Below are 14,948 nucleotides of genomic sequence, written 5' to 3'. Positions count from 1 at the left end.
AACGATAAATTCTCCAATTTTTCACTTATTTCGGCTTTCCAATGTCAAAATACAAAACATTAGAATGTGGTTTCTTCGGGAAAATTTCGAAGAGTAAAATTCTGATGAAAATGTTCCTACTTTGTAGCTATAAGAATGCAAGACAACAAGCTGAACGAACATCATTATGGTGCCACCATCAAGCGAACTGGTGTCATTATTACTATTTTTTTAAAGATCACTAAACAAACAGTCAAGAAACCTAATCCCCCAATCCTACGCTGTTTGTGCTTACGCATCCGAAAATTCACGGAGTAATCCTTAGAAAAGAAAGTCGTTACCCCCTCAAAAAATTAAATGTTGCACGCACTACGACTAAATTTACGATTAACACAAGAGTATAGCTGTTATAACATAGTATGTTAAACATACGGTATTTTAGTGGTATGAATTGTTGAGAAAATCAAACATATCTATCAACATGTTCAGCAGGATATTCGTCCAGACATAAATTGCGAAAAGCATTTGCATTTGACCCGAAATGGAAACTTAAAAAAGCTCCCCAGTACAGGAGTTTTGTGACATTACCAGTACTTACTGAATATCTAATCTGTTTTGTAGATATTTTGATATACTTTTAGAATATATCCAAATAAATGTGATGAGACCAATACACTCATATTCTTAAGTAAATAGATAGCAGTTAATAAGTAATTGTATGATCACTTCTAAGCTGCGTGTTCGGTAAGAATCGACTTATATGGTCGACATGTCATGCTATAATGATACAGCTTCTTCATTATCATCCCACATAAATAACACTTAACTGTTTGGTAAACAGTGTTTACTAACCAATCCGACTAATGGACATGTCTTTGATCATCTTTGAGAGTAGCTGACTAAACACTCTAAAACTGTATGTATCTTGTAGTTATAGAAGTAGTTACACTGTGTTCAAGTAGGTAACACAAGTAACACCTTCACTAGATACGTTTTTATCATATGAGAATGTAAAATGATGACGTTGTCGTATTGATTTAAATAAATAAAAAAAAATGGACATTAATGGAACGTCGTGCTGTCGTTTCCAATACATTTTTAATGTCAGGTCGAAAAGTCATCTGAAAGTTATCGCATTTTAATAATTTTGATAACAATTTTATGTAAAAGCAACTGGGTAAATGCAATGAATAAACCCTTCTTCAGAATGTATGCAAAATTGTGCACACGCATAGAAATGGGAATTTTCCATTGCGTTGTGCACTAAGCACAGGGGTGTACTCGTAAGCTCATTGTTGTGGTTATAATGAAACAATAAAAGCTCGTCGATAATAAAACTCACAACGTCAATGACAAACAACGGATGAATCTGCGTTATGTTGGGACACAATGCAAATTTCCTTTATTTTGTACAAACTTTTGGTTGTAGAGTTTCCGAAGAAGTATTTATCGCGCATTGTAATAAAAGTAACTCGTGGAAAAGTCGATTTCTTCGACACCAGTAAGAGAACACTGGCCAGAGCTAATTTTTGTCATTGTCTACGCTAACAGACAACTAACACTAAATTTAACTAGTGCGGCTCTGCAAATGGTATGTATGCGTTACGAGTGTACATAAAAGCAATCGTGATTCACACGAACGAAAAGCAACTCTGAGCCATAAATTTTCAGTCCGTTGCTTTCGTTTAGTTGGTGTTCGACAGTTAAAGCGGAAACATTTGCACGTTTTGTTAAAGCGAATTTTTCAGATCTTCACGAACTTTCGCTACTAATTCATGACCTACGGCAAAACAGCTACAGCATAGGCATTTAGTAAAACATAAACAAAAACAAACCATACAAACAATCCGGCTGAGTGTGGTAAATTTCAATCAATTTACTCGTATGTTTTCGAAATATTCTTTTTTATCGATTCAATAAAGATGAACTCCAGTAATATATCCAATACACAACATTTGTTTAGCGACTTATCGCTTAAATCGAAAAAGGTATAATGAAAATTGAGTGTGAAACGTTTTTTGTCCATTTTGTTCAAGTTTACGACTCAATACGTGTAGTATATCGCATTGTATGTTACTATATCTACCGTAATTTGCACAAGAAACAACTCGGACAAATGAAACGAAAGAGTTCTTTTGTTTTATCTTTGGGAATTGTTTCTTATGAAAATTGCGGCACCTATTATCCACATTTGATTGTTCTAATCATTTCAACATTTTATATAATGCAGGCGAATCCAGCACCATCAAAAGTAACCGTAAATTACGACAGATCCGTGTTCAAGAGCTCACCCGAGATCTATGATTTGGTTCGTTTTCAGCAAGCAATTATGTTGAAATACGTCCAGACCAACGATCTGCACTACAAAAATATGTACGATGCTTTGACTCCACAGATTGAGGAGAAAATTCGGGCATTCAAAAAGTTAAAATGAAAATTTTACGCGGTGTCAGTTGTCGGAGGTGCCCTTCGTCAATACATTTATACCGTCACACCTTATACAAGCCGAAAAATTACGTGTACGTGTGTATGTGTGTGTATGTGCGGTAATTTTCGTTTAATAATTTACAATTTTCATTTACGAAACCATTGTTTATGAGAAGATATCGCAACAATTTCTTTTTTAAATATTTTATTTACAATTAGGAATAAAAAAAAAATATTTGTGCCGTGTTCTGTGAGTGACAAAGTTAAATAATTATTCGTTTTTGTGTTGAAAAGATAAAATAAAAAAGAAGAGTTATGTGCGACCACAATATTGCAGACCATAAACTACACAAACAAACAAAAACAATTTTTAAATTCAAGATGCAGTTAATCGATGTGTGTAGTTGTCACCTTAATAATTATGATGATGATGTGTGTTCTAGTTTTAAGTACATTAGTGGGCGGTGTTGTTACAACACACCCGATAAAAATTATCCTCCAGACAAATCAAATTCTATTAACATAAAATTAGCGATTGTTAGTCTAACCATGATGAATTTGTGCAACTTTATTCCAATCAATAAAATCTATCCTTTCAAAATTTTTAAACAAAAAAAAAACCAAAATGAGTTTTCAATCAATTTCCCTGCTCAAGCTCAACGGAATATTCCATTTAGCTATAAATATAAATGAAATGAACAACGAAAAAAAAAAACAAACAGAAGAGTTAAGCAAATCTTACGCTTTTGACTTTATAAACAGACGGAGAGGTCGTTCTGGAAAATTTTTGTAAAAAAATAAATAATCTTGATCATTGAACACAGAAATAGCGACCAGATAAAGTTGAATGAGTGTACAGAAACGTAAATAAATCAGGCCCATGTTTGTGTCACATTTTTCGCATTTTTCCATTTGTTCAATATTTTTGTGGTACTTACATATGTGTGTGAATGTCGAGGTGATTGCTGTTGTTATTTTAGCGCCAGACATAATTATTAATAGCTGAGATCATCATAAATTGCACAATATGAGATATGAAGTTTGACTTATTATTTCAACCATTACGTTAGTGTTATCACAAATGTTTAGCAATTCACTCAACGCACTGCGTTGATTCACTTCATGTTATGTCATCGGCATAATTTTCGAGTCAGTTTTCAGTTACTTCTTCGACGTTCCTTCAACAGCTTGATTCAAAATCTTTTACTTCATCAATTTTAACATACATATATTTACCTGTTGACGAATTTAGCAGGTCGTGTCTTTGCTTGGATTGACGGAGAATTGGGTTTGGTTTATGGGTAATTACCAGCTGCCATCGACATTTAAAATTAATAAAAGGATTGACATTCTAACCACTCTTCAAAGTTTTAGTGGCACGACGGTTGAGCTAGATAGTACTTGTATCGAAAGACTCATTTTGAGTGTTTTGGGTTTGAATCAAACATTGAATCAAATGAATAGTCACCTTTAATAATATTCTATTACAACAAATCCTTATGTCAGATTGAGCATAGTTTTAGAGATTGAAGTTTGATTACATTCACCACTGCAGCACCAAAATGTGCAACGTGAAGATGGTGATGTTGACTACAATTTCGATCTGCTTCCTACGTCTCTATATATATATATATATTGATCGTATGGTTCACATTAATTTCTTTAACAAGTTTTTTTGAAACTTTTAGTTTCAATCAATTAACAGCTGATAGCTGCAATCACTACTCTAAAAAAACTGGTTTCAAACGTCAATGTCTAATTCACTTAACCAATTAATTGCTTCACTCGTTGCTTCATCAAGACTTTGGAGTCCGCCTCTGAATCGACGAACAGGGCATTCGTTTAGAATATGATTCATTGTCTGGACGATGTCATGACCGCAGTCGCAATACGGGGAATTTCGAAACCTCCATTTATATATTTGATCAGCCGAGCAGCCGTGGCCCGAACGGAACCGATTTAACATTTTCCACTTCTTTCGCTGCAGATTAAAGCCTTCTACTTTTTGATGTGGGCTCTGGATGAGGAACTTATTCGTGAAAGTAGGGCTGTCGTTCCAGTACTTCTGCCACTGGTCATTTTCATCAAAATCTGAAACTTGTAATTCGGTGTCGCTCCAAAAGGGTGATCGTGATATAAGGCGCATCCGAGGAGGGTTGTTCAGGTCAGATTTAATTGGAAGCTCATATGGTCTGGATTCGTCCATGCATTTCTTCCATAACTTATGTGCAGCCGAATTTCGCCTAATGTGGTGGCTGTATGTTTGACAGCACATGGAGCCACAGGACAGGTGTGGAGCTAACTGAACCAGTTATCAGTCGCATGGCAACATTTAGTTGAACGTCAATTTTGTGCATGTGACAGCTCTTGTACTATACTGGCTCTATAAAGCCGATTTAGATAATTTTTCATGATCTATATTTGACCTGTTCCCAAAAGTTCCCAGAACTTCGGAGGCTTAAGACAAAACGGTTAAAAGAAGCTGCCGATAAAAGATGCAGTGTTGATGTTTAGTGTATTGATTATTGATTAGCATCAGTCTACTTATGACAGTTTTTAACCCGTTAATGATGATTTTGTCTTGTTCATTTTTATATAGGTAAACAGAGCTGGATAAGTTTAGACCTGAAAATATTTTAATCGCTGGACACTTATAATCAAACAAATATCAGAATTATAAATCAATAAAAATGATAAAAATTAGACTACATCTACGGACAACACTGATTTATAAGAAAGTATTAAAAGCAAATTTACGGAATAATATTAGATATATTGTTACAGCGGACGTCGGTGAAATTTAGATAGTAATTTGCTTCAGCTGTTTTTCAACTGGTTTATTCATACAAACACGAGTGCCTGTAGGTTCTTACGATTTTACCATATTTTTCCACCAGTATAAACAAATAAACAGTTTTGTTTATATGAGTGGACCAACTGAAGCATATTCCTATCTAAACTTTACTGACGTCCACTGTGACAAAGTCGTTCTATATCAAGGTTCTGAAAGAACAGGTTAAGACACTTTGCTCTATAATTGGGACATTTGATAATGACCAGCTGTCGACCGAAATTGCCTTAAGGCGTTAACTTGGAACGAGTCAAATCCTGACATTTTTCTAAATGCTAAATGACATTTCTTCCAAGTGAGGGTCTTAAATATCTTAAAAACTTTCATCAAAACTCAGCCTATTTCCTGAGTCCTCACATACGCCGATGAGATAAGAAAAATATTGGGAACCCTTCATATCAAATTATCAATTTATCAGCAATTGATTAACTTTAAGTAAAAATATTTAAAAGAAGCGCGTGACTTATGCAATCGAGACGTTGCTTGATTTTTTTCGGCTGGGATATTGCCGCATGACATTTGATGCACAAGACCTCTACCGGATTAAGTGCAAAACAAAAAGAAATAACAAAAAAAAAGTCTCGATTCTTTTTCTCATTTCAATCCATATTCGTTTAGCTATGAACTGTATCACAATAAAGTGTTTCTAATTTACCGAATTTATTTCAAACGAATCGAAAAAGTTGAGTATTGACAATTCGTCCGACACTAGTACCGTATTCCGCATCCGTAACCGGTCATTTTGCAATAGAAAAATTGAATAAGAAAAAAAATGCCGGCGATTAAATAGTGCAATGTGGTGATCAATGTATTACTTGTTGGTGTTGTTTGAGTTTGTCCGAAATAATTTTATCAATTCATCCTTTGTGCAATTTGTTGCGTTTTGTATCAACAGGACAAGAAAAATCGTTGGAAGTATTTGGAAAATGGATACCACTAAAACATCAAACATAACCTCAACGACAATGTAAGTTGAACCCCAGAGCTGTTCAAATAAATGCAATTTACGTTTTAATGATAAGATTTACATTCAATGTGGGTTAGTTCCATTAATTGGTGTAATCTATGTGGGTCGTAGTTACACCCAAATTTGAAGTAAGAAAAAAATTAGCAGAGTCGTCCCGCGCAGACACAGTAGAATGTGATTCTATACGTAAGACAGGCTACAGATTTATTGTCGTTCCCTGAACCAATAGCTAATTTAATGTAATACAAATTGCAATTGGCTGGCACTGATGTTGGGAGTTTGGTGCCGAGGCGATCGTGTTTTTTGATTCAAAAAAATTTGACCTTTAAACATGTCATCATACCAATTGCATCATACCTCTCTGTCATTGTTTTGTTAGTGAAAGAACAAAGACATTTCGCAGATCTTAATTCAACTCATTGTTGAAACTCACTATTTGAATAAACTTTCTGCTGAGCTTCCACACCACTTCGATCTTATGACAATGTCATTTGAAGTGGCACAAGATGTCCATGCAATCATCCAATTTCTGTCGATTTGTGACTAAAAACCATTTTTTTTATGTAATATAAATTGTAGAACATTCAAACCTGACGACAACAAACATTGTTTCGAAACAAATCGTGCAAAGAATGTCGTTGTGGTTGGTAGTTGTGTCGGTACTCACGATCACGGATCGTCAAAAATTAAATTAACGAACATTGTCGACTACAAATGGAAAGAGAAGAACTATTCCGGCCGCCTCATTGCTGTTCATCTAAATGGACGTCACGTTGCCTATGCTATCAAAGGTATTTGCTGTTGCGATTGTGGCCAAAACTTAATTTTACCAACGAGCATTCAATCTCTATTTCAGTCAACAACAAAGATGGTGTTGGCGAGGGCATGGTACGTGTTTTCAACTCGGTGACCAACAGTCGTGAATTGATCAAAGGAATGTCGAATGAAGTTCTTGATCTGCAATTTGCTCACATGAAATCCATCGTACTGCTCGGAAGCATCGAACAGACCGCCTTGCATGTGCACAAAATTGACGACACGCCAGAGAAGGTTCTCTGCACGCTGATGGTTAAAATCGAAGATCCGATAGCAGGACATGTGCCGCTTTATGACAAAATAAAGTGGTGTCCGTTTGTGCCGGAAGGAGAGGATGAGGTGGACGAGTATGTGGGACAACAGCTCGTATGGTTCCGCGGTAGCGTTTATCAGTGCTACAGCATCAAATCGGTTGTTGATGCGTACGGGGTATGTTCGCATGCAGAAAACCGATTTGCAGTCGATGGTACTGAGTTTCTCGTTATGTTACAGATTGGACAACAACTATCCAAAAATGTGATCGAAGGCAGTTTGAAGCAAAAGGAAAGTGCAGTTATCACAGGCGCAACATTTTCGCCAGATGGTTCGACGTTAAGTGTTAGCTGCCAGAACGGTGTCATTCGATTCTATCAGGTTTGTTCTTCGTTTGCATCCCCACCTGTTGCTGCTGTTGCAACGTAATTTTACGAACTTTCAGATCTACTTTCACACTAACGAGCAAAATCCCAGATGTCTACACAAATGGATTCCACACGGCGGTAAATCCATTACCAGCGTATTTTTCCTCGACGACCATACTACCGCCAATCCAGAGTATGAACGTTCATCTCGGAATTTGAGTAACTTTCCTAATCCAATTGTCTCACCATTTCAGTAAGTCCCTGTGGAAGTATGCTGTAACGACAAGTGATAACAACACCGAACTGAAGGTGTGGTGCTGTTCCACATGGGAATGCCTGCAAACCGTTAATTTTAAATCGCCAATACCCGACAGAGAACTAATTTTCCAAGCGGAAATCGATCACAAGTCATCGTATCTGGTAATGTCCGATATCAAGAGTCGCAGTCTCTACGTACTTCAAATCGAGAAACCTAACGTTCAGAGCATCAATACAACGACAACGTCGGCCAATACCAGCGAAATGAGCATAGAGCTGGAGAAAACAGATAATCGAACTACGCCCAGCGCTTATATCAAATCGATCTCCGAATTTCCACTATCGTCCCCAATATTGAGCTTTGGTATAGTTGACGCCGAGGTGCGTCGCTATAAGCCCAATTACAACGACAACTATCTGTTGGACGATATGGAAGAGTATGACGAAGAAAACAATTCTCTGTACTGTGTGGTCATTCGAATGTATCTGGTTCAGCCGAAAAGCGTCCAGGAATGTCGTGTTCTGTATCAGCCAACCGTATCGATCCATGCAGATGTCGCTAGTACGTTGTCGGGAAGTTACAAAGAGTCTTCGGTGGAATTACCCGCCGAAATTAATGTGTTGGACAAAATCAATAACGGCAGCTCGAAGCCGTCGACGGAAAATGCCGTCAAAATCGTAAACCTCACATCCCCCAAATCGAATAAATCCGACAATATTCCACAAACCAACAGCATTAGTCTGATGACTCCCGATTCATTCAACTCACCGGGTAGGTCTTAAAAAGTCTTTGCTGTGCCAATTGCGTTACATTTAAATCATAATTCAAAGGAAAACTTACTCCGGAGGGTGTCAGCCTCGAAGTACTGTCAACCATTCGTATGTTGGCTAAAGTTCAATCGCCGCCTGATGCTAAGAAGAAGGCAGAGACGTTGAATATCTTGAATTTGGTGAACAATAAGGCACTGGAAGAACATGAATTGAAAGTGTCCAAATCTGCTGAACTCAACAAACAAATCATAGGTTTGTGAATCACGTCCATACTCAGTTAAATGTAGAAGCCTACTGAGAGATTTTTTTTGTAGTCGCATCGACTTCGCCAATCATATCGGGCGGATCCAGTCCGAGTAGAGAGGTTCAGGAAATTCTGTCGGTGAAAGAAGATTCGGAGAATATTTTGAATGACGAATTTTACGACGACAACAATGACCTGTTGGACGAAAACGATGCCGATTCGGTGGAAAAGCTTGACGACGCTGAGCCATATTTCAATCAGATGAATGGTAAGTCGAATTGCACTCAGAAACTTAACAATAATGAGCTAGTCGTTCGTTGACAATCAATCGTTGGTACGTAACAGAACTCTCCATTTCGTTCTTTTGGGCTTTCTTTTGCATATCAACAGTTCATTGACCTAATGTAGGGAATAGCCTCGCACACAATTTGATTTTTTGTTTGAAGAAAACGACAGATTTTTAACCAAGACATTCTTTGAATCGATTTTGTAGCAGGCGACATGACATAAGTCTTACAATTCTTTATTAGTTCAGTAAATAGTCTGGGTGCGCTTTAGATTAGGCAATGGTTTCATTCAACCATGGTTGTTTTACTGTCAAGTCAGAGAAGCCTCGTCGTTTGATTGCCATCATCGGTTGCAGCGATTTCAACAAAAACCAGCTCTCAAATTTTGCGCAAATTGTACGAGTACATTTACCATCATTATGGATAATCCTACTGTTAGCCACGTTACCCAAGTATAGCTATCCCTCTCATACTACGGTTTACAATGTACATATTCACCTCTCACTCAATTTCAATTAATTGCTTCATTTGTCGTATTATTGCTTCAGGCACAGATCAACTCATGCGTTAAGGGATGCTCTCTTAAACATGCCTCGAATTTGACCTTTTCCGAACCTTAGTTGTCACTCAATTTTGCACCAAAATTAAAATTCGGAATAGGTTAAGTTTTACACCTGAACCTGTTTCGACCTGAACCTGATTCAATCAATTTTGACCTGAATTTACCTGAAACCTAAATATAGCGATTATGTCAAACCTGACCTAAAATCTGGCAGGTATCACAGAAAATTTGTATGAAAATGTCAGGTATAACTGACAGGTATCAGAAGTTCAGGCTCAGGTCAAGTTTCAAAATCACCAAGAGAAATACTCAGACCTTTTCAATGAACGTTGAGTCAGTAAAGACTTTAGATTGAAAGCTCACATTTGCAATAATTTGGTTAAATATCCAGGAGCGACATTGAAAGTATAAATTGACAGAAAACTTTCAAGTGTGACTAACTTGCAGAGTTCAATAGGTCGATTTAGTAAGTTACCTATTTTTTACGCCTTGTTTTACGCTGATCAGATTTTGACCAGAGATAGCTAGAGATTCTTGTTACATCTGAATCTTTCTGATTCAAAATTTCAAATAAGTACCGACAATAGTGTTAATAATTCAATGTAAAAATAGATGGACAAGAGAAGACACTATCAGTCAACAGCAAAACCGATTGGCCGAAAATACCGAAAATTCCACAAGTTCCTGTGATGTCAAATATTCCCAATACAAATACATTCAACAATGTAAACAGCAATACCCCATTAAACGACATGGCTTACAAATTGGACCAGGTCTTAGGTAATGCGAATAATTGCTGAACTCCGTCAATTTTTAATCCGCTGAAATCCATTAAATTACAGAATTTATGCAGACACAGGCCTGCCAAATATCCGAGCTGCGTAACGCTATTGAAATGAAGAACAATGCAGACGATAACAAATTGAAGACGATATCGAAGAATATCGAATTCAGTGTGACGAAAACCATTGAAGATTATTTAATTCGACACGAAAGAGAACATAAGAAGAAATTGGAAGCGTTTATTGCTGAACGGTAGGTAGAACAACGAAATCCTAACCGGCGGAGTAACTGAAAAACCATTTGATTTTAGTGACAAACAAAATCGCGACCTTCGCGATGCTATTCTACACTCTGTGGCTCAGTTTATTACTAGCCAAATAACTGATCGACTGACGAGTGTTATGATGAGTGAGATTCCACGGCACGTCCTTCCAGTCATACATAATCATTTAGAGAAAATGAAGGTGCAAATATTGACTGACGTTGGCCAGAAATTGAGAAGTTGTGACCAAGTTATCAAGGAGAGCATCATGAATGTGACATCCAGCAAGGTATTTGTGCACATAAGACGATAGACAATCAGGAAAATTAATTTTATTTTTCGTGTAGGCATCCATGGAAACATTTGGAAATGCTGTGGTTGTAGGGATTCAAGGGGGTCTGCAGAAGACTTACATAGACACATTGAAAACGACCATTATTCCGTCTTATGAAAGAACGACAGAGGAGCTATTCCGACAAATTCAGTCGATTTTCTTGCAAGGAACTAAATCCTGTAAGTTGAACTCACAGTCCATTAGATTTACCATTTTTGTGTGACTTTAACGTTCCATTCCCACCAGATACAAAACAATTCGACGCATACATGTCGCAGTATCAACCATTGCACGATGAAACGTCGTCGATGCTCTTGTCTGTACCGGAACAACTGAAAAGTGCAGGCGAAGCTTCCATAGCCACTTGCACCAATCGAATTCAAACTGATATTTCAAAAGATCTGAAGGCACTTCAAGTGAATTTGGTGAAAACTGTCAGAGACAGTGTGAAAAAGGAGGTACGTGCTACACGGCCTGTTGAAATTTAAGAGTTTTTCATTAACTCAGCGGTAACTTGTTTCTTTCAGATTCAAAAAGGATTTGAGAGTCATGCGAATTCCATCAATGAATCCGTTTTGTCGGCAGCTCACTCACAAGCACACACTCCAGCGCCAACATTGTACGACGTCCAGGAGCAAATCAAACAGCATTTGGCCCAAGGTCAGATTAACACAGCTTTCCATCATGCACTCGTTGCGAACGATTTAAATTTGGTGGAATTCACATTGGAAAAGGCTGACTACAAGCAAGTATTTAACCCGTGTCCGTTGCAACAGCCCGTGCTGCTGTCATTGATTCAGCAAATTTCGGCCGATATGACCAACCACAATGACTTGAAGCAGAGATATTTGAGTGATGCAATCGTTAGTTTAGATATACATGACGCAACCACCCGAGAACATGCACCGAAAATAACGCGGGAATTGTATCAGCATTGCCAGAATTTCATAAGCGCAAATCCGCACAGTCCACTTGTCGGAGGTGTGAAAATGCTTATGATGGCTGTGCAGGGCATAAAAAGTGCCTGATACAGGTGGTAAATTGGATGAAGAAAAGAAGAAAGATTGTTTTTTGTTTGATTAATATTAAAACTCATTTGATTCGGTCAGCGATGACTCATTAATGGCATTTTGAAATGTCAGACTTTTTTTCGAAAAATATATTTTTACTTTCATTACTAAGAGCTGGAGAGTTTACTTGATAGAAAATATTCCAGAAAATTCAACGTCAATTGTTTCAATTTTTTTTTCTGTTCACAATTTGAATAAACGCTAAATTAGCAAAACAAAGAAAATGACTTTTTAACCAAGGATTTTAACCACTGAATGTCAAGAACATCGTAAGGGAATGTGTAATTTTATCGAATCGGATACTTCTTTCAGGGAAATTCCAATAGTTTCTTGCAATAATACATGGCGCGCTGGGTTGGAGAATTTTATTTTGACAAGTGTTTCATTTCGAGTCGAACGTGCACCACACAAGTCAAAATAGCAATTAAACCAAACGACTAGATATTACATTATTTCTTAAAGTCATTTTCAAATGACTTTTAACGCTAGTATTCGCATGAAGGAAAACGAAATGAGCAGTCACTTGGGGATGGAGATTGGTGTAATATTATTGGGGCGCTAAGACGAGGTAAGTCCTACTATATACGAGTGACGATAAAGCAGGTGGACGTGGGTTCTAATAAATGAGATACAACATTTGTGCTAACAGTTCAAACGTTAAAACTAATTGCGAACAACGGGTTGTGAAAATCTACATGTTTTTCTTGGGCGTTATTTACGAGGTTATTTATGTTACCGACTGTGACTACATAGCAATAACTCTGATTATCGTGGTCTTAGTGCTCTCAGCCGTAGCACGTTGTAGAAAATCGAAATTAGTGTCAACGAAAAGTGACTCCAATTTTCAAATTTTCAACTTTCAGACCTTTCCAACAAAAACGATAAAGTTAACGAGCTTTGGGTCTAATTTAAAAAAAAAAACGTTTTTTTTACGAATATGCTATTGGCACCGCGTGCCAATAGTCTCTTTACTATAGTAACCTGGACCTGGTGCTACATTAGCCACAGCATTATAAAGAGACTATTGGCACTCAATATACAAAAGTAGATTGGAAATATAGGAAAAATGAAAATTTGAATTTCCGGAGATTTAGAAAAAAAAAGTTGTTTGGTACAGAATCCTAGTGAATTCATTATTTTACGAAATGGAACGTGAAGGCGATTTGTTCGATCCTATGGAATTCATTCTTTTACGAAATGTAACGCTAAGGCCCATTGTTCGATCCTAGGGAATTCACCTTTTTACGAATTGTAACGCAAAGTTAGTTTGTTCGATCTTAGGGAATTCGTCCTTTTACGAAAGGACCAGTATACTACAAAACGTGCGTCTTTTCGTTAAATTTCGTAAAATGATTTATTCCCCAGTATTCTACAAAACGCATTCACGTTACATTTCGATTAATTCCCTAGTATCGAACAATCGAATTCGAATTCCCTATGTTCTAACAAAATGCCTTAACGTTTCATTCCGATGAATTCTTCAGTATTCTACAAAACGTATTTACGGTACATTTCACAGCAAAATTAAGTTTTCGTAGTCCGAAATCTCCGAAATTCGAAAAATTTCGACGTTTCTTGCTCTGTGTTTATTCACGCATATTTATTAACAGATCTATTCTAAGTGTTTTCTTCTCATTTTGGTACGAGTTTCTCTTTATGTCTTTATAGTATTGTGACTTATGGCACCGGGTGCCAATAGTCTCTTTATTATACTTAGGCTAATGGCACCAGGTGCCAATAGTGCCTTTATAATCCTGTGGCTAATGGCACCAGGTGCCAATAGTACCTTTATAATCCTGTGGCTAATGGCACCAGGTGCGATTAGCATTAGTATGATAAAGAGACTATTGGCACAGCGCCATTAGTCACAGTATTATAAATAGACACCCGGTGCCAATAGTCTCTTCCTTCATATATATAATAAGGGAAAAAGTCGAAAAGTGGAGTTTTCGTGTGAATCTTGTTGTTCATCAAAACCGAGTTTTACATCGGAAATAATAGGAGCAATCAGAGTTTTTTTTTTAAACATTCACGCTCAAAAGAAAAAAATTCTTTTTCTTTTGATCGCACAGTTTCGTTTGCAAGGTGAAGGACCGTTGCCTGGACAAACAGAAAAACTAAATTCATCAAGCGAAGAACCGATTCAAAAACACTAAACAATTTCGCAATTTGTTTACCAAAAACATTTTCTCACTCAAACAAAACAAAAGAAATGCTGATTTCGTCGTATCACGACTCATGTTTACTCTTGTTTTGTAGTGATTTGTAGCATTTTTTTTCTTTTGAGCGTGAATGTTTCAAAAAAACAACCTCTGATTGAGCTTTGTTCCGATTATTTCCCATTGCGATAAGAGTTTCTGTGTGCTCTACCAAAGCCAAAACCTTCAAAGTTAATACTATGCTTAATGCTAGAACGTTCGAGGGTAGTGCATTTCATTTAACGAACCAAAAAACCCACGAACAAAATTCGTCTCGAAAGTTCCATGCTAAGATTCTACAGCAGCTCTTTGCTTACCAATTACAGTTACAGTGATATTTATGCATACAAAAATCGGCTAACATTTGTTAGTTGAAATTCGATCGGGCTGATATACACATAGTTCCGAACATAGGTGTATGGTAGATGGATTAATGATAAATCGCAAAGGACTCAGTTCAAATATTCTCAAATTTCCGTTTCGTGCGTTTCGTTGCTCATGACATACGTTTGATGTATG

General features: G+C 37.0%; 1 protein-coding gene and 1 long non-coding RNA gene across 3 annotated transcripts; both read left to right on the top strand.

Moving 5' to 3' along the window:
- Positions 1-1,645: 1,645 nt before the first annotated feature.
- On the top strand, positions 1,646-3,026 carry LOC119066314. Its single transcript, XR_005085731.1, has 2 exons — positions 1,646-1,967; positions 2,210-3,026. It is a non-coding gene; the product is annotated as an uncharacterized LOC119066314 (long non-coding RNA).
- A 2,766-nt stretch (positions 3,027-5,792) lies between these two features.
- LOC119066313 (enhancer of mRNA-decapping protein 4 homolog) lies at positions 5,793-12,450 on the top strand. Of its 2 annotated transcripts, XM_037168700.1 has the most exons (15): positions 5,793-5,939; positions 6,153-6,224; positions 6,804-7,015; positions 7,081-7,469; positions 7,533-7,673; positions 7,738-7,853; positions 7,915-8,690; positions 8,750-8,941; positions 9,004-9,201; positions 10,395-10,562; positions 10,625-10,817; positions 10,876-11,116; positions 11,175-11,340; positions 11,408-11,619; positions 11,689-12,450. In XM_037168700.1, exons 2-15 carry the CDS (start codon positions 6,184-6,186, stop codon positions 12,187-12,189), a joined length of 3,546 nt encoding a protein of 1,181 aa, XP_037024595.1. In that variant the 5' UTR covers positions 5,793-5,939; positions 6,153-6,183; the 3' UTR covers positions 12,190-12,450. The 2 variants fall into 2 exon arrangements, with proteins under 2 accessions (XP_037024595.1, XP_037024596.1); XM_037168701.1 differs by having other exon boundaries at positions 5,846-6,224.
- Positions 12,451-14,948: the final 2,498 nt, after the last annotated feature.

This window comes from Bradysia coprophila, chromosome IV, assembly GCF_014529535.1.
Source record: "Bradysia coprophila strain Holo2 chromosome IV, BU_Bcop_v1, whole genome shotgun sequence".
NCBI classification, from domain to species: domain Eukaryota; kingdom Metazoa; phylum Arthropoda; class Insecta; order Diptera; family Sciaridae; genus Bradysia; species Bradysia coprophila.
Note: the sequence above shows the minus strand (reverse complement) of the source record. Positions and strands in the feature narration are given on the sequence as shown.

Coding starts and splice junctions, on each gene's coding strand:
- LOC119066313 (XM_037168701.1), top strand. CDS start 6,064: ATGTATTACTTGTTGGTGTTGTTTGAGTTTGTCCGAAATAATTTTATC. Junction 7,854..7,914: donor CATACTACCGCCAATCCAGA/GTATGAACGTTC, acceptor TCACCATTTCAG/TAAGTCCCTGTGGAAGTATG. Junction 8,691..8,749: donor CGATTCATTCAACTCACCGG/GTAGGTCTTAAA, acceptor CATAATTCAAAG/GAAAACTTACTCCGGAGGGT.